Source organism: Canis aureus, chromosome 8, assembly GCF_053574225.1.
Source record: "Canis aureus isolate CA01 chromosome 8, VMU_Caureus_v.1.0, whole genome shotgun sequence".
NCBI lineage: Eukaryota > Metazoa > Chordata > Mammalia > Carnivora > Canidae > Canis > Canis aureus.
The window spans coordinates 46,023,574-46,046,419 of NC_135618.1; the positions used below are offsets into that span (position 1 = coordinate 46,023,574).

The 22,846-nt window shown below is 55.0% G+C and overlaps 2 protein-coding genes across 9 annotated transcripts in view; one reads left to right on the forward strand and one right to left on the reverse strand.

The window, feature by feature from the left end:
- CIITA (class II major histocompatibility complex transactivator) overlaps positions 1–5,811 on the forward strand; it is a 47,219-nt gene extending 41,408 nt beyond the window's left edge. For all 8 annotated transcript variants that reach the window (XM_077906622.1, XM_077906620.1, XM_077906621.1 and 5 more), the window contains 5 exons: positions 1,011–1,097; positions 3,343–3,426; positions 3,592–3,675; positions 4,387–4,484; positions 5,164–5,811. In XM_077906622.1, the coding sequence (XP_077762748.1) occupies positions 1,011–1,097; positions 3,343–3,426; positions 3,592–3,675; positions 4,387–4,462 (331 nt within the window). In that variant the 3' untranslated portion in view covers positions 4,463–4,484; positions 5,164–5,811. The remainder of the gene's footprint in view (positions 1–1,010; positions 1,098–3,342; positions 3,427–3,591; positions 3,676–4,386; positions 4,485–5,163) is intronic.
- A 2,697-nt stretch (positions 5,812–8,508) lies between these two features.
- DEXI (Dexi homolog) lies at positions 8,509–20,391 on the reverse strand. The gene is made up of 2 exons (XM_077906630.1): positions 19,733–20,391; positions 8,509–9,181 (listed from the first exon to the last, which is right to left on the reverse strand). Exon 1 carries the CDS (start codon positions 20,166–20,168, stop codon positions 19,881–19,883), a length of 288 nt encoding a protein of 95 aa, XP_077762756.1. The 5' UTR covers positions 20,169–20,391; the 3' UTR covers positions 8,509–9,181; positions 19,733–19,880.
- Positions 20,392–22,846: the final 2,455 nt, after the last annotated feature.

Genomic DNA, 22,846 nt, shown 5'->3' on the forward strand with positions numbered 1-22,846 from the left:
TCTGCATCAGGCTCCCTGCTCAATGGGGAGCCCGCTTCTCCCTCTACCTCTGTCCTGTCCCCTGCTCCTACTTTCTCTCTCTCAAATAAATAAAATTAAGAAATATAAAAAAAGAAGAAGTGCCTGGGTAGCTCAGTCGGGTGAGCATCCAAACCTTGATTTTAGCTCAGGTCCCCATCTCAGGTTTGTGAGTTCAAGTCCTGCATTGGGCTCCACACCAGGTGTGGAACCTAGTTAAAAAAAAACAAACAAAAAACAACTGTCCTGGGTTTTGGGAAGTGGACAGATTGATGTAGGAGGATCTTCATGAGCATTTACTGAACCCAGAGGGGATCATCAAAGTCTGTCCACACTCCGCATTGTAACTGGGACCGGGATGGCTGCAGGATTTACTTTGGGATTTCCTTGATTGTAGGGACACTGAGACTTCCCCAGTAATTTATAGTATTCTAGGTGATGCTGTGGGTAGGCTAGATCTCCCTCTCTCCCCCCTCTCCTTCCTTCGTCCCTCCCTCCCTCTCCTCCCTTTCCTTCCTGTCTTTTTTCCCCACCCACTTAAGTATTTATTGAGCACCTACTATGTACTTGGCACGGATGTAGGCACACGGATACAGAAACAAATCAAAAGACCTGCCATTAAACAAATAATGTGGATACGTATTCAATTATAGCGTGGAAATGTGGTCCACGGGGATAAGAAGGATGGTCTCAAATCATAGAGCAGATGTGGGGGGAGTGTGATCTCTCTCTCGATCCTCACCCCACATCCCACGCAGCGGCAGGGCGGGACTGTCCTTTTATTTATTAAGGGTCACCACTTATCCACAGTGCTGTTCGCAGCCTGTTCCCCAGGGCTCTCCTCCAGGTAGGCTGGCCTGTGTTTGCTGCTCAGGGCCACTGTGTGGGGAGGTGGGAGCCCCCCAGCTCTGCCCCGGGGTCGGTGGGCGTTGATGGGCAGGGGGCCTACACATTTGGCCCTGAGCCCTTCCCCTTGCTGTGTGTCCCTGCAGCCTGTCCCAGAATAGCATCACCGACGTGGGCGCCTGCAAGCTCGCAGAGGCCCTGCCCTCCCTGGCTCCATCCCTCCTCAGGCTGAGGTGAGTGGGGACCCCCTGCCTCCTCCGTCATCGGTCAGATGTGGGTGGAGAGGGTGGAGAGCCTCCTTCATGCAGGTGCAGAGCCCAACCCTGGGATTGGAGGCCGTCCCTGCTTGAGCTGTTGTGTGCGCTTGCTAGGTGAAGGGGGGTGGGGGACTTCGACCTAAAACCCAATATAAACACAACCCCCCCGGAGCTGGATCATGCAAGATAGCAGGACCTGACCAGCTGCGCAGGTTGCTGACTCATTTGGACAATGGGCACCCTCCCAATGGCCTGTGGAAGGCGCTGGGCGCCACACCTGGCTGTGGTGCACCGTGAATGTGGGCCCTCTTTCCCCAGGGGATGGCAGGATGGAGCCTTTCCTGGAGTCCAGGGGGGACCACATGTGGGCATCGGGGCTGGTGCTGGTCGCTCATGGGGTGCTTGCACTGCCACCTCCTGGTGGGCCTTGGCATAGCGCGTCTGGCTTTGGGTGGCTTCCAGTCCGGCTCCCTGGTTGGGGGGTCCCAGAGCCCCAGCCATTCAGCTGGGCCGTGCCGGCCCTCCTCCCCCGCCAGCCTTTCCTGCTCCTTCCTCAGCCCTCAACACAGGGCAGCCAGAGTCACGTTCCCAGGGGAGATGGTATATCTGGTCCATCTAGTTGTTGACCCATCATCCCCTCCATTTTCATTCCAGCCGGGGTCACCATGCACAGCTGCGCAGGTTGTGTACTGCGCCACTCGTAGTCTATGCGGCTGGCACACCCCCAGGAGTGTGCAGGGCATCTAATTGCCTCTAATATCAACCATGGGCCAGCACTTGTGCTAGGAACTAGAGATACAGCTATGGACAAAACAAACATTCTTTGCCTCGAAGCTTCTTGCATAACAACTAAACACATGCACAAATTAAATATTTTTAAATAGTGACTCGTGCTGGGAAGGAAACTAACGAGGGCCCAAGAGAGTCAATGGGGAATATTGAAGTTGCCAAGGAGCTCAGGAGGCCCTTCCCCTTCCGTGGAAGTGCTCAGGGACAGGCATCCCGGGAGCAGGGAACAGAAGATGCAATGGCCTTGAGTCTTTGCCAGAAGGGACATGGTGGCTGGCTATAGGGACAGAGGGTGGGAGATGAGGTGGGGGAGGTAGAAGAGGCCAGATTATGCAGGGAGGCCCTCGGAGGCCCCCAAAGGGCTTTTGAAGGTTTTCCATTGTGAATGGAGAAGCAAGTGGCACGTATGGGGTAATATCTGGTCTGACCAACACTTTAGGAAACCTCATACTGGAAGGGCTCTGAGATGCCATCCACTGTAAGACACCATTAAGAGGACAAAACTCTGCTAATTAAGCCATGACGCTCATGGATTGTCAGGCACATCCGGGTCTCAATGATACTTGAATGTGAATGTGGGCATCTTGGTGTAAATGAAATATGGGAAGAATCCTGGGTCTGTGGGAGGCGGCGGGAGCCTCCTGGGTTCTAAGACACACCCCAGGAAGAAACTGTAGAGCCTCCGCACGGTCGCGGCCCTGGGCCTGGCCAACCTGTGACCTCAGGGGGTGTTGGAGTATAGCCTAAATCTGCTTTACTGCAGTGTAGACCTGCTGCTTTTACGCGTGCTGCCCTGCAGTGGGGCCCTGAGGCTGAGTCATGGCGAAGTCATGGCCTTGGGATGGGAACCTCGGGAGCACCGGGTGGCTTGCAAGGATGATTGTGACTGAGTGTAGAGCTCTGCCCCGCGGTAGCTGTGACTGCGCCACGGCAACCGAGCTGGCCCAGGGGTTCTGGTTTTCTGTCCCCAGCAATCCCCGGTGGTGGTCACACCGGTGGTGGTCACACGGTCTGCGGTAGCTCGTATTGCCTTCACCTCCCTCCACCCGCAGGAGGTAGTCAGAACCACAGCTAGGATTTGTCATTCCGTGTGCTGGGCCCTGTTTTACATACCGGACCAGCATTAACTCATTTACTCCTCTCCACAATTACTCTGTTGTGCCCATTTTATGGAGGAGTAAGCTGAGTCACCGAGGAGTTAAGTGACTTGCCAAGGGTCACGCAGGCGGCAAGCCCTGGAGCTGGGATTTGAGCTTGGGAAGCCTCAGCCGGGAAACTACTTCCACTCGCTCCTGTGGCTTCCCTGGACTCACTGTGTGACCCCAGAGGAGCAGCCTCAATTTGTCCCTCTGTAAAATGGGGAACCCCATGGCCCCTGACCTCCTGGCACCCCCAGCCCTCCACCATGACCTCTGACCTCTGTTTCTGGCAGCCTGTACAATAACTACATCTGTGATGTGGGAGCTGAGAGCCTGGCACAGGTGCTTCCAGACATGGTGTCCCTCCGGGTGTTGGAGTGAGTGGGGACAGTGGGTGGCAGGGGGCTGGGGCTCTGGGGGACTGTGGGGTTCCTGCTGCCATGCTGGGAAGGGCTGCTCATTGACTGCACAGTGGTGGCCTTGGTCTGGGGCTGGCTGGCCTGGACCAAGGGCCAGGCCCTACAATGGGTTTCTCTCCTCAGTGTCCAGTATAACAAGTTCACGGGCGCCGGGGCCCAGCAGCTCGCTGCCAGCCTGAGAAAGTGCCCTCACGTGGAGACACTGGCGTAAGTCTCGGCCCCCCAGTGGGTGGAGAGCCACCAGCTTCCCAGGGGTGCAGCTCCTGTGAGCCCTGAGCTCAAATCCCACCCTGGGCCTCACTGATGTGAGGCCTTGGATGAGCAAACGTTACCTCCCTGGCCTCAGGTTCTTTGTCTGTGAACTGGGAGGGATAATATTTACCCCCAAGTAGGTTTGTGAGGTTCACATTAATCTTAGAACAGTGGTTGGTACCTGAAAATGCTCAGTGTATTAAGAGTGAACGATATGAAATCACTTCTATTATTTTGGACCTGGCAAATCTGGCAGTTTTATATGGTTCAAACTTCTGTATTATTCTGTGCCGTGATGTCTAATGCCCAATATCAGTACTTTGTACTCTTCTGAGGCACGTTCACCTACATAATTCCTCATACCTCCTAGCATAGATTTTATAAGACCCATTTTACAGATGAGGATAATGAGGCACAGAGAGGCTAACTGGCTTTTTTTGTGGTCACATAGCAAGTCAGCAGCAGAACCAGGTCTAAAGAAAGGGGGTCTCGGGGCTCCCGGGCCTCTGCTGTCGCTATAACCCCGCACTGGTCTGGTTCTGCCCAGTGGGAAGTCTCCAGGGCTCTAGGCTGGGTGGTAGGAGGGAATGGGGGGGCAGCTTGTGCTGGGGGCTCCCCTTTCTGGGGCTCCTCTCACCTGGCCCCCGCATGCCGCGCCCATCGCAGGATGTGGACGCCCACCATCCCGTTCGGCGTCCATGAACACCTGCAGCAGCTGGACTCACGGATCAGCCTGAGATGATCTCCGTGATGCCTGGGATGAGGTAGGTAAGCGGGGTGGGCTCAGGCGGGAAGAACCACAGGGGGCTGCTGGGGCCAGTGTCTTGTGAAGTCAGAATCCACAGGAGGGGGGCGAGGAGGGTGGCAGGTGGTTGGGTGAGCATGTCAGGACCTTGCACCGTCTGGGGCCTCCTCCTGTGACTGGTGGAGGGGTCTTTAAAGCCTTTGGAGAGGGGGCACCTGGGTGGCTCAGTCGGTTATTGGGCTCAGGTCGTGATACCTGGGTCCTGGGATCGAGCCCCACATTGGGCCTGCTGCTCAGTGGGAACCCTGCTTCTCCCTATCTGCCCCCCCTACTCGTGCTTGCTTGTCTCTCTAGTGCCCTCTTTCTCAAATAAATAAATAAAATCTTAAAAAAATAAAATAAAGGCTTTGGGGACTTGGCCCCTGAGCCTCCTCCCTGTGGCCAGGCATGGAGAGGTGGGGAGTCACCGTCCACAGCCCTTAGTTTTGGGAAGAGCTTCCTTAGAGGTCCCTGAGCCACCCCTGCTGCCTGCCCTGCATCGTCTTTGTAGGATTTGCTCTGGGAGTTTCTGCACCGGTGACTTCCGTGCTCCCCACCCCCCGTGATGTCCTCCTCCAACCCCACCTCCTCCCCGGTCCCTGTGCTGAGCTGCCCCTCCGAGAGCGTTCTGACCGGCCCCTTCTCCCGACCTCTCACAGCACGTTCCTGGAGGACGCCAACCACGCTGGACCTTGAACTGGTGATCTGTGGACACAGTTCTTCTCGTGTCCATGAGCCGAGCATCGTGGCGCCCAGCCCTGCCGGCTTGGGGTTGGCCCCCACCCAGCAGCGGGAAGGACCGTGGCCTGCTCTGCGGACGGACCCAGGCCTGGCTCCAGGCTCCCGCGGGGTCCAGGTTGATGGCAGGTGCGGTCCCCCCTGCGGGACAGGACGCTCCTAGCAGCTGCAGCTGGGCCGGAGCGAGGGATGGAGGCAGCTGCATCTCTGCGTCCCCAGGTCCCCGCCAGCCTGGGGAGGAAGCGCCTCTCCACGCTGCTGTCCTAACAGGGCACGCTTGGCGCCCTGCGGATCCCAGCGGTCAGCCCCGCCCACTCACTCCCAGACTGTGACCGTGACAGGTTGCGGGGGGGGGGGGCTGTGGCTGCTGCGTTCCATCTGCAGGACTCACTGTTTTGCACTAACTCTGTCGAGGCCAAAGCTAGGCATGGCCCCGACACACTGGACTGGAGCTGGAAATTGCTGATGGTACACTAACGTGGGGGCGGTGGGCTGGAACCACACCTGCCCCTCGGCCTTCATTTCTCGTGTCGTGTTTCACTACGTTATAAAGGGCTCATTTGATCTCACGGGGGTGCCCACTGGTTGAGTTCATACCACAATTACCGTTTCGGGGTGCCCGCTGTTCGGTTATCTGATGCTTCGCAGGCTCCCCGGGATGCCCCGTGGCTTGAAACAATGCACACATTTATTCTGCTCACACTGTGCCTGCTCTGCGGGCTGGGCGACAGCTCGTCTCTGCCCCACTCGGTGTTGGCTGGGGCAGCTTGGCGGTTGGGGTTGGCATCATTGAAGGCTCAGGGACTTGATGCTGGCAGGTGCGGGTGGGGTGGGGGTGGGCCTGGGGCCTTGGTGCCTCTACGGAACCACAGAAGGGAGATCTCTGCCTGTGGGCTGGTTGGGCTTCACCGTAGCGTGGTGGCTGGGTTGAAGGGTCACCACCCAACATGGAAGAGAGATCACAGAAGGAAGCATCCTTTTTATAACCCAGCCTTGGGGGTCACACAGCACTACTTCCTCCACAGCCTGTGCCCTGTGTGACAGGGTCTGTGGCTCTCCTACCCCCCAACTGCCCCCGACTGCTCCCGGCCCCCCAGCAGAGTCCACCTTGGCCCACATCCTGCCTCCGTGGAAAGGGGTCTCCCTACGGCATCCCAAGCTGTAGTGGCAAATCCATTATTGGGGGATCAGCAAGGCTGAAGTACCGTAAGCCTTGCAGAGAGGTTTACGTCTGCCTCCGACTCGTCGTTCTACCCCGGGAGCCGTTTCTTAGTCGAGCTGGCATCTTGCCTTGGCCGCGGCGAGCCTAAAAGGGCCCCGGAAGCTTTGCTGTCTACACAGATTGCCGCCCGCTCTGTGGTTGTTTTGCTGGAGCTTGGCCTGCTTGGTCACATGTCCCAGTTCAGGTTAAGTGGGCTTTCTCCTGGGGGCGGGGGGAGCTGTCTGTTTGGCTCTAGCACACTGGCTCTGATGCCCGGTTTCGAAACTCTCCTCCTCTTCCCGGAAAGTGGGAGTCAGGGGTCAGGAGGGTCAGAGGGATTTGGACCTGGCTGCCTAGCTGGCAGTCCTCGCAGAGACAGTGCGGGGCGGGGGTGGGGAGGAGGGGAGGTGCCCTCTGCCTCGGCCCAGCTGCGAAGGGCGCCAGGCGTTCTGACCGGCTTGGACATCACTCTTCAGGGTGTGCCGGCATTTGTGGATTGTGTGCAGTCCACGGGCTGCTGTTTGTGTGGCGACAGGGGGGACAGGGGGACTCTCCTGCAGGACAGGCCTCTGCTGATACCCCTCAGCCGGAGGGGTGGGGGGACACTTGCACCCACAGCTTTGAGTTTGTTCAGAGATGACAAAACCCTAGTCCAGGGCTGGGATTATTCGTAGCTCTGCCTGCCTGTGTGACAGCTACCATTTATTACGTAAGTGGATGCGTGTGAAGTGCTCATCACAGTGCAAGGGATATAGTAGGTGCTCAGTAAATATCAGTAATCATTACTTTGTGGCAGCACCATGCTAAGTCCTTCCTGCTCGAAGGGACCACAGTCCAGGGCCAGCAGCAGACTTCAGAGCCAGCCAGCTTGGGCTCAGCGCCCAGCTCACCACGTGTGCACATGACCTCTCCGTGCCTCAGGCTCAACATATGTAAAATGGGCATAATTACAGTACCGTGTTCATTGTGCGGCAATTCAAGGGGTTGGCACAGTCACAGCAAGAGCCTGGCATGCAGCCCAGTCCTCGTTATGTATGTTTTGTTTCTGCCTCTGCCTGGCACGTTCTTCCCGGCCCTTCACATTGGACAACTTCTGATCCTGCAGGTTTGTTTTTTTTTTTCCCTAGATTTTACTTATTTATTCATGAAAGACACACAGAGGGAGGCAGAAACACAGGCAGAGGGAGAAGCAAGCTCCGTGTGGGGAGCCTGGTGTAGGAGTTGATCCCAGGACCCCGGGATCAAGACCTGAGCTGAGGGCAGATGCTCAACCACTGAGCCACCCAGATGCCCCAGGACTTAGTTTAAAGGGCACCTCCCCAGTAAATAGACACCCCCCACTCCCACTCTCCAAACTGGTCATTACTTTTATCTTTTTTCATCCTTATCTGCTGTGTTGCCTGCTGTCCTAGGCTGTGAGCTCCAGGTGGGCAACACCCTTGTCTGCTTTGGGCACTGCTGTATGCTCTGCACCTTTGCAAGGTGCCTGAACACAGTAAGTGCTCAATAAATGTTTGTGGGATAAATGATCCTCACCACAACTTTGCTTATTTGCTTTGTTCATCCCACAAATATGTACAGAGGACACAGTGGCGTACTCAATAAAATGCCCCAGCTTCCTGCTCTGGAAAGTCTTGCATTTTAGTAAATTAAAAAAAAAAAAAACAAAAAACCTCCCTGGGCAGGGCAGTCTGGTGTGGTTAGGCAGTCTGTGCACTGCACAAAGGCACCTGAACAAGGAGGCAAATGGGGATTGCAGACCAACGTGGGCTCTGCTTGCCAAGCTGTGTGTCCTGATACAGAGCCGTGTCAGCCCAGAGGGGCTCCTCTGTAATTATTAGCACAAAGTCATCTCATGAGGTGTGCAAATTCCTGTCCTCATTTCACAGATGTGCCTTGTCTAGGGCCACATCCTTGACTCTGTGGCCAGCTCTGCTGGGTCCCAAGCTGGGGAGGCCCTGACTCTTGCCCTCTGTCGAGCACAAGGTCCTGCCTACGGGCTCCTTTTCTGAATCTTTAAAAAAAAAAAAAAAAAAAAAAACAAAACAGGCAGGGCCCCATAGGCTGGAGTTGCATACATGTTTTAATTGAAAGAAGTCAGCCTCCTAAGTATTGCTTTTACAAGGTTTATCACCATCAAGTATCCACACCACTCACATTTTCAAAAAATGTTTCCGGCTGGAGGAGCAACGTGGCACTCCCCCTCGGCGTGATGTATCAGTTCTGGCAACTTGATGAAGAACGAGGAACTTGAAATGGATAAGTCAAGCCCGACCCTTCAGCCCGACACGTTCTGCGGCTTCTTCTCCTTCTGATTTAACTCCCTGAAACAATCCTTGCATCTAGGGCCAGCCTCGGGCCAAAGCGGGCCGGGCTTCGGGCTCCACTGGCAGCAGATGGAGCTGGGAGTGGCCTCTGTGCGCGTGTCCGCAGTTTGAAGTATCCTCTCCGAAGATTAAGTGGGAGAAGCAGGTGCAGTCGGGGGTGAAGAGCGGGGAGGCAGACTCTGGCTGGGTTCCTGTAAACATCCATCGCAACTGCGAAAGGTCATAAGCCAAGGCAAGGCTGTTTGTGCGACGCTGCAGGTGGGGGAGGTCTTCGGACGCCCCTGCCTTTCCCCCTTGGGTGGGGGCAAAGGCCTTCTGGGCCTCCGCTCTCAGTTTCAATCTCTCCATCCTACCCTCTGGGGTCCGGACGGAAACCTCTCTGTTGGCACAGAGCTTTCGGGGGGAGCAGGCCTAGCGAGAGGGGAGAAAGGGAGTGTTACCAGCACGGAAGCACTGTCCGCCTTCGCCCATTTGGTGGTGGCCTCAGGAGGCTCGGGGCGGGGCAGGGAGGCCTTCCTCCATCCCTTGCATTCGGGAACCATCAGAACGCCCACTCTCAGGCTGGGCATCTTTTCCTAAACTCTCATTAACTTTTTTTTTTTTTTTTTAATGAATTTGCCTGATTTCTAAGGACCCTGGACTGGGCGCCAGTGCAATTTCACTTAATCCATTCTTGGGCGAGAGGAGGAGGAGGGGGATCCTGGTCCCTGAGGAAGGACGGCAGCGTGCTCAGGGTGACCCAGGGCCTGCTGGCTGACCTGAGCCCCAGAGCGGCTGAGCAAGCCCGGGCAGTGGGCAGGGCTTGGCGACACCTCCCAGCTTGCCCGGAAGATGCTTCGCAGGCCAGGCTACTCAGCAGCCCTACTGCACTCGTCCTCACAAGACATGGCTCTTCCTCCCCTCCTGGCCCCTCGGCTGCTCCCCATTTCCCAGAACCAATCTGGCATTTCCCATACCCACCACCTTCTGTGTCTAGCTGGGCGCCAGGGTCTCTGCAACCTCTCATTTTCCCATGCCTACCCTCCTGGCCCAGCTCTGGTTCTCACCACCGCCAGCTCAGACTATACCTCCTGCAAACGTCATCGTGAGTCAAATAACAACTTACATGTTAAATACACAACCTGTACTGTCGTTTACCAACATCTGGGGCAGAAAATTCTCAGAGGCAGGAGGCCGATTGTGGGCATTGTGAGACTGTGAGCGGCATCCCTGGTCGCAGACCACTAATGCCAGTAGCAGTCCTGGGGCACAGGGACAACTAAAAATGCACCTGGCCCCATTTCCGAGGGGCGCGGAGGGGGCAGGACTATTTCTATTGAGAACCACGCATCTCCCCGAGGTGCAGAGAAGCCAAGTGACCTGTTACACTGACTGTGACAGGCAGAGCTGGCACTGGACTGGTGACGATGACGACAGAAACCATCACACCCAGGCAGCTGCCACCACCTGAGCTTTGATTGTGTGCCTCGTCCCCAAGGCAGAGATGCCCTGGTCCCTCCACACGCCCATCCAGGGCACCCGAACCTGGCAGCTTCCACCTGCAGGGAGCTGCCTCTGAAGCCTGCCTGGCCCCCAGGCTGCAAGTGCAGGCAGAGCCAAGGTCCCCCCATAGCTGCCTTCCAATCAGTGATGACCAGGAGGGTGGGGGATCAGTACCTCAGCTCCTGCACCCTGCAGCTGAGCCTCTATGTATCCTGGCCCCCAGAGTTCCTGAGCAGCACTGAGCTCAGGGCTGCAGTGGTGACCTGAGAACCCTTTCCTGCTGGTAGTTCCTGGGATCACCTCCCAAATAAACGACCTGCACTTGAACCTCTATCCAGGGGTCTGCTCCAGGGAGAGGAGGCCTGAGGCAGAGCATTACGTACATTATGTCATTCAGCACCACCACCCACCCCCCCCATCAACTCCTGGAGTGGCATGCTATTATGATACATTTTACAGACAAAGGCAGTAAGGTTCAGGCACGGTAAGTAACTCATCCAGACACGCTCAGTTCTCCAGAGCTGGGTGCTGGGGATCCTGTGATAAATGCAGCCATGCTTCTGAGACACAGTCTGGTGAGCGAGTGCAGCCCAAGGTAATATGCCCGACAGGAGGGGGTACAGGGGATGGACAGAGCCCTGAGTCGGGGGATGGCTGCGCACGAAGAGCACGCCAGGTAGGCCAGGTAGGCGGCAGGTGGGCAACGAGTCCACAGCAACCCCTAGAACCCCCTGGAGTTTGGTATGGGGTGGGGGAGGGGAGCAAGAAGGCAGGCGATGGTGGACACTGCGGAGAGGGGAGGATGGGCAAGTTTCTTGTGCTGTCTGCCAGATTCATCTTCTAGATGCCAGCTGGGAACACATCCTTCCACTGCTCTGAGTCCCCAGCTGCTGCTGAAGACACAGGCCAGGTCTTCGTGTCCTGGGGCCTCATCCCACCTCCCAAGCTGGATCTGGCATGGGGAGGGGAAGCCAGGGCTGCAGCCAGAGCACTGCTGAGCTCAGCCTTCTAGAAAGGTGTCCATGGCTCCCTCTCCCATCCCACCAGGAATCCACCTTTGTTGACCTCCGTCCAAGGAACCCCTGGGGTTTCCTGTAGGGTCAGTGGTGGTGCTCCTGAGAGCAGGGCTCCGTTCAGAGATCTCTAAGGGAGGGGTTCATACTTAAGCCCATTTCAGACTCATGTGGATTGGGTGTCAGAGAACACAGAATCACCTCTGGAATGGGGACCCACTCCTCTCCCAGTCTTGGTGTCTGCCACCAGCAGAGGCCAGACAAGCATCAGCCTGGCTGGAACGTGTCTCTGACACATGCTAATCTCCCATCTGAATAGGCCCAGGGCCCTGCTGGCGCCGGCTCCAGCTGGACCCACTACTGCTCTCTGTTTTCACTGTGCTATTCAGGGTCACCTTCTATTTATGGCAAGTGATGCCAGGTTTCCACTTCTGATAGTAAAATAAAGTACATGTCTTTTCAGAGCACGACTTCCCTTTAAAAAGAGCACATTTAATGAAAACAATGACACAAATCAGAGTTCAGACTAGGGAGCAGAAATTGTTGACGGGGTCATATGGGGTTTGGGAAACCCTGATCGGGAGTCCGTATCACTGCTTCCACAAAGGGCCCAGACAGGGCAGGGAGCTGTCCTAAGTCACACAGCAAGTTGAGGACAGCTCAGGTCTCCCTGTCCTCAGCTAGAGGACGTCCTGTGACCTCTCATCTGTGCCACCACCCACTGTGGCTCCATGTTAAAGATCAATCCCCTTGTTCCTTAACTTGCGAGTCTGGCCTCACAGCAAATCCACCAATGAGAAGCTTGAGAATCTCAACAGGTGATATTTCTCAAGCACTCTTTGCTTACATTGTACCATCTGCCTTAACTCCTGTCCTAGCTCATGTATTCCTCAGGACAACCCTGGGAGGTGGGGCCAGGCATCATCGGGAATTTCAGACAGGGCTCAGAAAGGCTTCAGCAAATTGCTCAAGGCCATAGAGCTTGCAAAGGGCAGAGGTGGATTTGAACCTCTGTGGTCTGATCTTAGGTGCATCTCTTTCCTCCAAGGCATGAAAAGCCTGAGGCTGCAAGCATCCTGGAGCTGCAGCCTGCAGGATCCAAAGCAGTGGGTTCTCCAGCTTTCCTAATCATCATTAGAGCATGACAGACCATTCATTAGCTGTTGGCTTTTTTCCTCCTTCTTCTTCTTTCTGAAACCATAACCTTTCATTCCAGGCTACTCCCGAGAGCTGGACAGAGGGAGTGGCCGGCTGACTCATTTCTGGCATTAAGAATGACAGCTGGGCACTCGATCCATTTTAAGAAGCAAGTCCCGGCTCATGACCTCTGTGGAGAGACTGCCTAGTTTTGGGATTGGCTCTTGCGTCTGCAGGGTGCTGGTGGGCCAAGCTCTGGACATGCTGCAAGGAGATTTCTCTCACGTGCTTTAGCCACCCCCCTCCTTGGGAGCAGTCACAGCAAGGCTGATCTGTGGGAATCCTGGCTCTGCCCCTTGGTAGCTGCGTGACCTCAGGCAAGTTACTTCATCCCTCTAGGCCTGTTTCTTCAGCTGAAACAGGAGCACAGTGGCCACCTTGTTGGGCTGTTTGTTGTGAGGATCGTATGAAGTCACATCTGTGGAGTGCCTGCAATTCATGACGCATCAGGGAGCAGCGGCCCCGCCCCTCCTTCCCACCTGTTCCCAGCTAGCAAACACACCAGGCCGGGGGGCCTCCTCAGTGCTGGCGGCCTGAAACATGTAGCCCTGTCGCCCTCCAAAGTCCTTGCTGGCTGGAAACCCATTGCTCGTTCCTCTTTCCCTCGCGCCAATCAATTCAAGTGGCTAAAGGCAGATGTCACCCAGAGCCAACGTGCATGGGTGTCCACTGTCAGCTCAGTGATGGGCTGTGTGGCAGAAGGATGACCTCTGCCTCGGCTAGTCCAGGGGTTCATGGCCTGAAGGGGATGGGAAAGGAGAGACTGCCCGGCTGCCTGGGCCTCTGATGGATGCCGGTGTTCTAGAGAAACAAGGACTGGCTTCTCAGACTCAGATTCCGGTTGACATGTCAGTTGCTGACACTCACCAGCTGTGGGTTTTGTGAAGATTCTTGGCCCAGAACGAGTCTCCAGCTGGTTGGTGGAGGGCAGCATTTGTCCAGGAGTCTTGCCAAATCTAAGAACTGCCCGGATGATTATTTTTTTGGTATTTTAAATCAATGGACTTTTTTTTTTAGCTCCAAATTTTTAAGAGGAACTTTTATGTCACTATCAAGAATAAAAAACAGGATCATTTGTCATAAACAGAAGGCAAACTAAAAGCAAATACAATGGAAGTGAAACCCTTAGTTCTAGCCAGATACGCCTGGTCAAAGGGAGAAGTAGCAGGTGCACGAGAGTAGCAGAGCACCGACAGCCCGGCCACACTCTGCTTCAACGGCCTCCCCTGTGGCAGAGGGCCTCACTCGAAGCAGCACTGGGAGTGTGGCTAGGAGGCCCAGCTGGCCACCTCAGAGCTGGGTACCTAGGGTGAGTCACTCAACATCCCTAAGCCTCAGTTTTCCTCCCTGTACAATGGAGCTAATGAGCCCTGCCCTGCCTGCTTCAAGGGTGACGCTTAGGGGAAGCTAGATGTGGGAGAGGCAGTTATTTTTAACCACCCGGCCAAGTCCTCTGGCAGGAAGGAATCACAAGAATGAAGCCTTCCCCTTTCAGGGGTGCCTGGAACCAGGAGTCACTCCCAGTGCCTCCCCAGGCTCCGGGCAGAGGATGATAGCTGTAAGGACAGCAGCATCACCTGGACTCACTGGGTACCAGTTATCATCACCCTGGGCTGCTTCAAAGGCCACTTATGGGGACAGATCCTCCTTGGTGATGGGCCCCCAAGAGGCAGCGAGCACCCAAGGAGAGGGGAAGGCTTCCTGGGCGGAGTCCCCTCTGGGTCTGACGCACCATCAACACAGCATCATTTATTAAGAACTGACTACACGCCATCCTTTTAAAAATAAATTCACATAAAAAAAAGTAGTCTTCTGAAAAGCGAAGTACTAGAACTAGTGTATTTAATTGCAACTACAAGTTATAAAGGGAGAAATGGTACCACCTTAGCCAAGCAATCAAAGTTATCACCACCAGCGGCGGGACATACGTCATGCACTCACGAGTGCACTCACCTCTCTGAGGGGTTCCTGCCAACAATGCATCATCTGAACCTAATTGCAAGAGCAAACATCAGATAAACCCACACTGAGAGATATTCTACAGGATACCAGACTTGTACTCCTCTGAAATGTGAATGCCATGAAAGATGAAGACAGGAGCTGGTCAGGATCGAGGGCAGCTTGAGAGACACAATGATTAAGGCAAAGGGTGATCTGGGATGGGATCTGGAACCTCAACTCTGCCTTCTGCCAGGGAAGGTCACTATTGGGACAATTGGTGAGACCTGAATAAAGTCACAGATTAGACTGGTCATAGGCCTGCATCAGTGTTAAGTTTGCTGATTTTGACAACGGTTATGGAAATGAATGTCCTTGATCTAAGAAACCAGACAGTGAAGTATTTAGGAGTAAAGAAACATAATGTCTGCAATCCGTTTTCAAATTGTTCAGAAAAATAACCATACGTATACATATATATAGACATGCACAAACGTAGAGCCAGCCCACACTGCCTCGGTGAGCAAATGTGGCAAGAGGTAAATCGGCACAACTGGTGACTCTGGGTGAAGGATATGTGGGACTTCTTGGCACTCTTCTTGCAACTTCTGTATACTTGTGAAGTTATTTCAAAATAAAGTTTTATTTAAGTAACTCAGCGAAAAGGAGCGAGAGCGTCTATGCAGCAGGCCTGGCGGAGCCATGAGTGCTATTCCGAGGTTGGGATCTTGGAGCCCCTTCCTGGACCCCCCCTGCAAACCCAGCACTGGGTTAGGGGGGGGATCGGCTATCTCACTCAGCTTTGCTTCCCTGGCCTCTCACTCCTCCTTTCTGGGCCTCAGCTTCTTTATTTGTGAGATGAGGTTAGTGCTGCTGTCCCTTTAATGTTGATCTTGATTTCCAACAAGCAGGCTAAGCATTCAGAAGTCGGGGGTGGGGTGGGGTGGGGTTGGGGGGTTGGAACAGCCGATAAATCAGGAATATGAATAGTCGGGTTGAGAGGAGCCCAAAAGAATTTGTTCACCAGAATAGACCCAAAGACTGTCATGGTCTCAGTCTGGGATGAAATCTCCAGTTTGTCTAACTTGGGGCCAAGGGAGCTGAACCCCTGGCATCTCAGCTGTCTGGAGACCCCTAACTGGATCTGCTTCTGTCCAAAGGAAGAAGCACTCATGCACCTTGTGGCCAGCACACTTCCAGGTGAGCCTTCTGCTAGGACACAGCTGGAAAGTCAGCCAGGCCTGGGGTGCACCTGCCTCCCCTCGCCACCTCACCTGTCTCCTGTCTGGACCACCGGGACAGGAGACCACTTGGTTTCCCTCATCCTCCCTGACTCTCCTCCTCCCCCCCACTCCCTGCAGGAGTTCCACCAGCTGCCTGTGGGGTCTCATAGGACTTAAATCTATTGTCCATGTCCCTGCAGAAGGCCTGGGTTTCTGAGCAGGGCAATGATATCCCAGCCTGGGTGTTCTGCTGATGGCAGAGGCCACAGATGGGTGTGGAGGGACCAGGGCGGGTGGATCAGGAGCAGCTGTGGCACCGAGTCAGGACATAGAAGCCAGGAGACCCCGGAATAAGCAGACCAATGGGTCTGGTTACCCTATATATCTGAGCTACACCAGGCCCCACCGACTCTGGCAGCAATGTTCTGCAGGCTCTCCATTTCCGGTGCAGAAAGGCTCTCTCCCACAGCCCTCCCTCTGTGCCAGGAACATGGACAGATCAATCCAGCTGCGCTGCCTCCGCTGCCTCCGCATCGGAAGTGCTGGGATGTGAAGACTCCCTGGCACTCCCAGCCGCAGTGGCCCTTTCTCCTGGGAAGGAAGGAGCTCCTGATTCCCCGCTTCCTGCTCCTGGGCAATGATTAAAACTCGAGGAAAACAGGGGCTCCAGATCTGGTGGCCTTTGGAGACCACAGGCAGTGGGAAGGGTGGTGTCCTGAGTGTCCTAGGCCAGGAAGGCAGAGTGGGAAGTCTGTCCCAGGGATCTACACCTGAACGCACCCGCACTCAGGCAGGCAGTCCTCTGTGGCTCATCCTGGGCTATAAATATTCATGCGTGTGCATGTGCAGGATTATACATGTGCAAGGGCCTGCGTGTTTACACTTCCCATCATATCTGTTAATGCTAGCAGCGGTTGATATTAACCTATCACTTATTGTACATAGGAAGGTCTGCGAGCTTTATGTATAACTAATGTAAGCCTCGCAATGAGGCATATTTCATTATCTCCATTTTTTTAGAAGGGAAAACTGACACCCAGGGAGCTACAGGGAACATACCCAAGGTCACAGCTAGGATTGGGATTTGAACCACGCTCTCACTCCTTATCACAGCCCTAACATTGCCTCCTTCTATAGATGCTCAGCAAATGTTTGGGGACTATACTGTGGGCACACATGCAAGACAAAAAAAGAAACAGAGAGCAAGTGAGTGTGCCTTGAGAGCCATCCAGTCCTACCTGGCATGCCCCACACCCTTTGTCAGCGCTTCCCTGACCTTCTCGTGCACAACATGAGAAGGTGTCCACAGGAGAACAAGCCAGAAAGGATGAGGTTGGACTTGGCTTACAGAAAGGGGCCCAGAGATGAGGTACAGTCAGACCATTTCTGGAGCCCTCCCGAAGGGTTTTCCTGCCGCTAGCCACCCCTCCTGTCCCCTACTCCGGGCTTCCCGGGTTCGGGGGCCAAGACCGCTTTGGCGTGGCTTCGGGACTGGGGAAAAAGGAATGCTGCGCGTGGCCTCGAGTATTTGCCCCAGCCCTTGGCCTCCCTACCTCCCAGAACAGGCCCAGGGGCTCGGACAGCTTTGCAAGGAAGGGTCCCTGAGACACACTTCATGTTGTTTCTGCTCAAACAGCCTTTGCTGCAAAGTTGGTCGAAGCATTTGGGTTTCAGTTTTTGGTTCAGAGTCTGCCAATGTTTTCATTTGGAAGGGGAAGTGTTTCTGTTGATGCAGGGAAGAGATAAAATAAGACATTCTTCACCGAGTTACACTGTCTGAAAGTCAAGCGCTTGGCTTGGAGGCAGAGATTCATCTTAGGATCTGCAAGGCCTAACACGGGGCCTGGTGAAAGAGCCAGAGACAAAGTTGGTCGAATGACTGAATGAGTGAATATGCACAGGGCCTAGACCCAGGCATGTGCGATGATCAGTGCCCAGTCCGGGTTTTGAGGGGAACTCCACAGATTTTACCTTTTTACTGTTCTCGGTCTGTGTTTCCCTACCTTCAGCAACCTCATCCCACCGAAGCCCCGGTCACCTCCAGCCTGAGCAACTCCATAGCCCCTAACAGGCTTCCCGGCTTCCACACCTGCCCCGACAGCCCATTCTGCCCACAATCACCAAAGTCATCTTTGCAAAATGTGAAATTGTGTCTTCTCCTGCTTAAAACCTTCTGATGGCTTCCCATTGCCTATGGCCGTGGCCATGGCCTCCCAGGTCCTGTATGGTCTGCCCTTGCCTTACCCCACGGACCTCTTCTGGGGCTGCTTTCCAGCCACACTGACCTCCTTTTGGTTGCTGCAAAAACCAACTCTCCTTCCTACCCCACAGCCTTGGCACTAGCGATTCCCTCTGCCTTGACTGGTTTCCCCCAAATCTTTCAGCCTGGCTCCTTCTACCAATTTAGGGCTCAGGTCCAATGTGTCATCTCCTCAGAGAGACCTTCTCTGATCCCCCTTTCTAAAGCAGCCCACCTCTATTCTTTCACTTTGCTCACTCAACAGACATTTATTGAGCACCTACTAGATGCTGGGCACTGTTCTAAGTGCTGAGAAAACAGCAAGAACTCAATGGGGATGCCCAGGGTCCTTGCCCTTCCCTTCTTCATGGTTCTCAAAAAAATCTGATGATCTTGTTTGGAAATCTGCTTGTCTTTTCTCGCCAGGTGCCAGGAGGCCCACGGCTAAGTTTCTCTTGTTGACTGTGCTCAGTAAGCATTTGTTCAATCAAGGAATGTACTGATGGATGGATGGACGGCAGGTAGGTAGGCAAGCCGACTCGGCAGGCATACGGGGATACAGGACAGCCGACACACTCTCCACCTGGCACCTGGCTCTTGCTAAGGTCTCACTGAGCTCAAATGAAGCTTTTGTCAAAGAAGTTTCACTGTCCACCTCCCAGGATCTGCAGTAGGTCCTGCCCTGTCCTGCTTCCCTTGGACTACGGTCATCTCGGCAAAGACAGGCCACAGAGCAAAGGAGTTAACTCAGCGTGCTGAGTAACATGGTGTGTAAGTGGCATTAGTGTCTGTTTTCTAAAAATGGACTGCCACCTCAGTGTCCTCCCTTCACTGCCACTCAGGCCCTATGCCTAGTGACCCTGCACACAGTTCAGTGGAGGGCCTTAGCCAAAGAGTGTCTACATGTCCCATGAACCCTCACCAGACCCAACAGCCTGCCTACCTCTAACTCTCATCTTGTCCAGCTGCCTCTCTTCCTGGCTGTGACACTTTGGCCAAGTCTCTCTCCTTCCTGGACCTTCCCTTCCCTTCCATTGACACACAAGGTGGGGCAGGTCACACAGCTTCCTGGTAGTGACCTAGAGGCGGGACTTGAACACCTCAGGGCAAAGATCCTGTGGTCCCCTCTACTCCCCGCTGGCCCAAGAGCTCCGTGAAGCCTTGCAAACACTGCAGGCAAAGCCAGCCCCAGCCTGCCTGGTCTGCAAAAGCAACCTGCAAAACTGGCAGCCCTTGCAGATGTAAGCTGCAGAACTGCCGAGCTCAGGCACCATGAAACCCGACTCCCAAATAGCAGCAAACCCAAGGCCAAAAGGAAGTATACAGACTTTTGCTGAATGTTTCTCCCCTCACAGCTTCAGCCAGGGCCCTTGCTCTTGAGTCACCACCCAGTCCCCAGGGCCACAGGGCAAAGGTGGTCACTGCCTGGCTTGCTACCTTTTCCAACACTCCAAATCTTTATCCTTCCGGGGCTATGGGAATCCCCCCCAAAAAAGCCAAGGTCACCATCAAGCCAGACTGAGGCAGAAGGGAGGAGCTAACAGCTCTGCCTCAAAGGGATCTGGGTGAAAAGGCTTTTCCATAAGCTGTGGCAGTAGGTACGTGGCTAACCCAAACAACCTTCCTTCTGCTCTGCCTTCCTTCCCGTCTTCAGCAACTGTCACCTTCACCAGGGAAAGCTTTCCAGCCCCAGCTAAGGGCCTAACGCGGGTCTGGCCATTCCTGGCATCCAAACAGACCTCCAGGAGGTGGATGGAGGAAATCAGAAGTGGACACAGAGGCTCGGGGAGGGGTCACCTCCGGTCTGGAGATGCCACCCTCTTCTTCACCAGCGCCCCTAACCCACCCTCATCTGTAGGAGGGCACTTACAGATCTTGGAGGCCGGAGAGGGCCTCGTCCTGGGGGTCCCATCCCTGGCCGGACGATGCCCCCAACCAGCGGCGGCGGCATCATTTGGGCGGCTGGTCCAGGTCGAGGGGTGCGGGTCGTCGGGGGCGGGGGAGGACGGTAACCGAGCCTACTCCAGGTAACCATCGAAGACGTCGAGCTCCGAGTCGGCGTCGTAGAGGCCCGAGCCGGGGTCGGAGAGCACGCCGAGGTCCACGAGCGCCTGGTCCATGTCCTCGGGCAGGAAGACGAGGCCCACGTTGAGGACGATGTACTCCATGAGGAAGGCGTAGTATAGGATCAGCACATTGACGAAGAACAGGCCCACGTAGAACATAGAGGGCAGCAGCGGCGGCGGCACGGAGGGGACCAGGGGGCCCAGCGCGTCCAGGTGGGCCGCGACCCGGGCGCCGGGCATGCAGGGGGCGGCGAGGGCGGCGGCCCCGCGATCCCAGCGACCTCAGCCGCTGCGGCGCCCGGGCGGCCGGCAGAGGGGCAGCTCAGCCATCCAGGGGCGCCCCGGGAGGCTCGACCCAGGGGGCGCCGGGCCCCAGCGGACACTGCCCGGACCCCGAAACGTGCCCGGCGGGGCCCACGCACCCCCAGCTGCACCCGCTCGGCCCCGTCGATCCGCCCCGCGGCCAGGCGGGGACCCCCCGCGACCCCCCCCCCGACCCCCCACTCCCCGAGGTGGCCGGCGGCTCCCCCGGCTCGCGCTCTCCGGCCCTCGCAGCGCCGGCGGGGACCCCGCCGCGGCTCTCAGCGTCCAGGGCCGGTCCCCGCGGCGATGTCGCCAGCCGCGCCCCGCAGTCCCTCGAGCCCCCTCCGCGCCCCCGCAGGCCCAGCGCCCATGGCTGCAGCCGCCGCGTCGCCCTCCTGGCCGCCCTCCGAGCGCCGCCCCCGGAGCAGCCCCGCGCTCATTGGCCCGCCGCCCCCCGCCCGCGCTCATTGGCCCGCTCGACGCCCGCGCTCATTGGCCCGCGCCTTCGGGGGGCGGAGCCTCATCGCCCCGCCCCCCGGAGGCTCCGCCCAGGTCTCAAATCCGATTGGCTCTGCGAATCCCCCCCACCACGGAGCAGCGGGAGGGGAAAGACGCCCAAAGCAGTTCAAATCTAGACGTATCCCCAAAAGCCAACAGGAAACCCGAGCTTCCTCCGCAGTCCCCCACCCCATCCCACCCCATCCCCGGACTTGGATATGCCGTCACGCCTCTTCGGGACTCAGTTTACCTGACACAAAGGAGGCGGGGCGAAAGGGGAGGGGGCGGTGAAGTTACCAGTGAAAATCTCGGACTTTCCCAAAGTGGCGATTTTCCGTAATGGGGAAGATTGATCAGTGCTTCCATCATCTCTCCAAATTCTGGCTGCCCATTGCGGGAGGGTGGGGGAGGTGAGGGGTGGGTGGCGGATGGGGAGGAGGGTTCTGCATGATGGGGTTCAGGGACCCCTGCCTAAAGAGATTCCCAGGCAAGTCAGACCTGTAACAGTGGCTTCTTGTTTTTACTTTGTGAACCCTGTTTAGAAACAGGACGTGGTTAAACATTGAGGCAACGCAGAAAAGTAACGTAAAAAAATGAGTCTTGCACTCGCTGATTCCCCTTTTCATGAGCAACCCCTGTGTATCCTTCAGGGGACCGATCTTCCACAAAGCGCCTTCCAGAGCAGTTTAACAGATATTTATGTATGTATGTATGTATGTATGTATTTATGTATGTATTTATTTATGTATTTATGTATTTATTTATGTATTTTTAAGGATTTTAAGTAATCGCTACACCCAAGGTGGGGCTAGATCTCACAACCTCAACATCAAGAGTGGCATGCTTTGCTGATGGAGCCAACCAGGCGCTGCAAAGGACCTTGAAATCTCAGGTCACGCTGAGCTGGATGCTTTACATACATTGCTTAATTGCAGCTAGATGCGGCAGGGTACTGTGTTATTCCTTTTTACAGGTGAAGAAATCCAGGCCCAGAGAAAAGGAAGATCCCAGGAAAATGTTAGGTCTGCATGTGTTTGGAGAGGCGACCCGCCCGTTATTTCTCCATGACTGTCTCCTTGCCCCTTATTTTATTTAAAGATGTGATTTGTTTATTTATTTGAGAGAGCGCACTTTTTTTTTTTTTTATAAACGGTTGAATAATTTGTCAAAAAGTGAGAGGGAGAAACAGACTGCCCATTGAACAAAGAGCCTGATGCAGGGCTTGAACCAAGGACCCTGGGATCACAATCTGAGCCAAAGGCAATTAACCAGTTGAGCCACCTAAGCTCCCCTCATTGCCCCTTTAGATGAATTACAGAGCAGACCATTAATTCTCCAACTGCTGAGGATGAAACGGATCTTCATTCCATCACTCATCCACTCTACCAATATTTGTTGAGCACCTCTGATGTGCCAGAGGGACAGGTAGTTTGTGCCATAGGCAGTGGGGACAACATGGGCCCTTAGCCCAACTCTGAGCACGGTTAGTGGGGCACTGTGGGACTTAGATAACTAACTGTGTGGTGTAGACACGAATGAACGAATGAATGGTGAACAGGGCAGTCTTGCCTCCTCCAGGGAGCTTCTCGCTCCTACTCCAGGACAGAAATTTAGACACATTTCCTCGGCTCAAGTGGGGACTTGCGGTTCTTCTTCTCCTTCTCCCCCTTTTATGTGATAGTTTTGGGAATTGCTTGGATTTAGGGTGAAGCCTAGAGAAACCCTCTGAAAGCACAGGACGTTCAGTTTTGTTGCCTGATTGCCTTTCAAAAAAAAAAAATTTATTTTGTAAGTTGACATGGAAGAAGAAAAAGGCTGTAGGGACAATCAAGACCATCACCGATTTGCTACAGATTGGTTTACGGGGGGGGGGGGTATAAAATGAGGGGCCAGGGTTCGAACTACACACTTAGTAGGTTCGTGACCTAAGGCAAGGTAAATCAACCTCTTTGTGATTCAGTTTCCCCGGAGGATAGTACCCACCCCGTGGCTTGGTTGTTAGCGTTATTATTATTTTTTAATTTTATTTATAAATTTATTTTTTTATTGGTGTTCAATTTGCCAAAGTTGTTAGCATTAAATATCAGTATATGTAGAGCGCACAGGACGGTGGCACA

What these genes read in the sequence shown, in the direction of transcription:
- DEXI (XM_077906630.1), bottom strand. Translation starts at nt 20,168, where the DNA reads ATGCCCGGCGCCCGGGTCGCGGCCCACCTGGACGCGCTGGGCCCCCTG.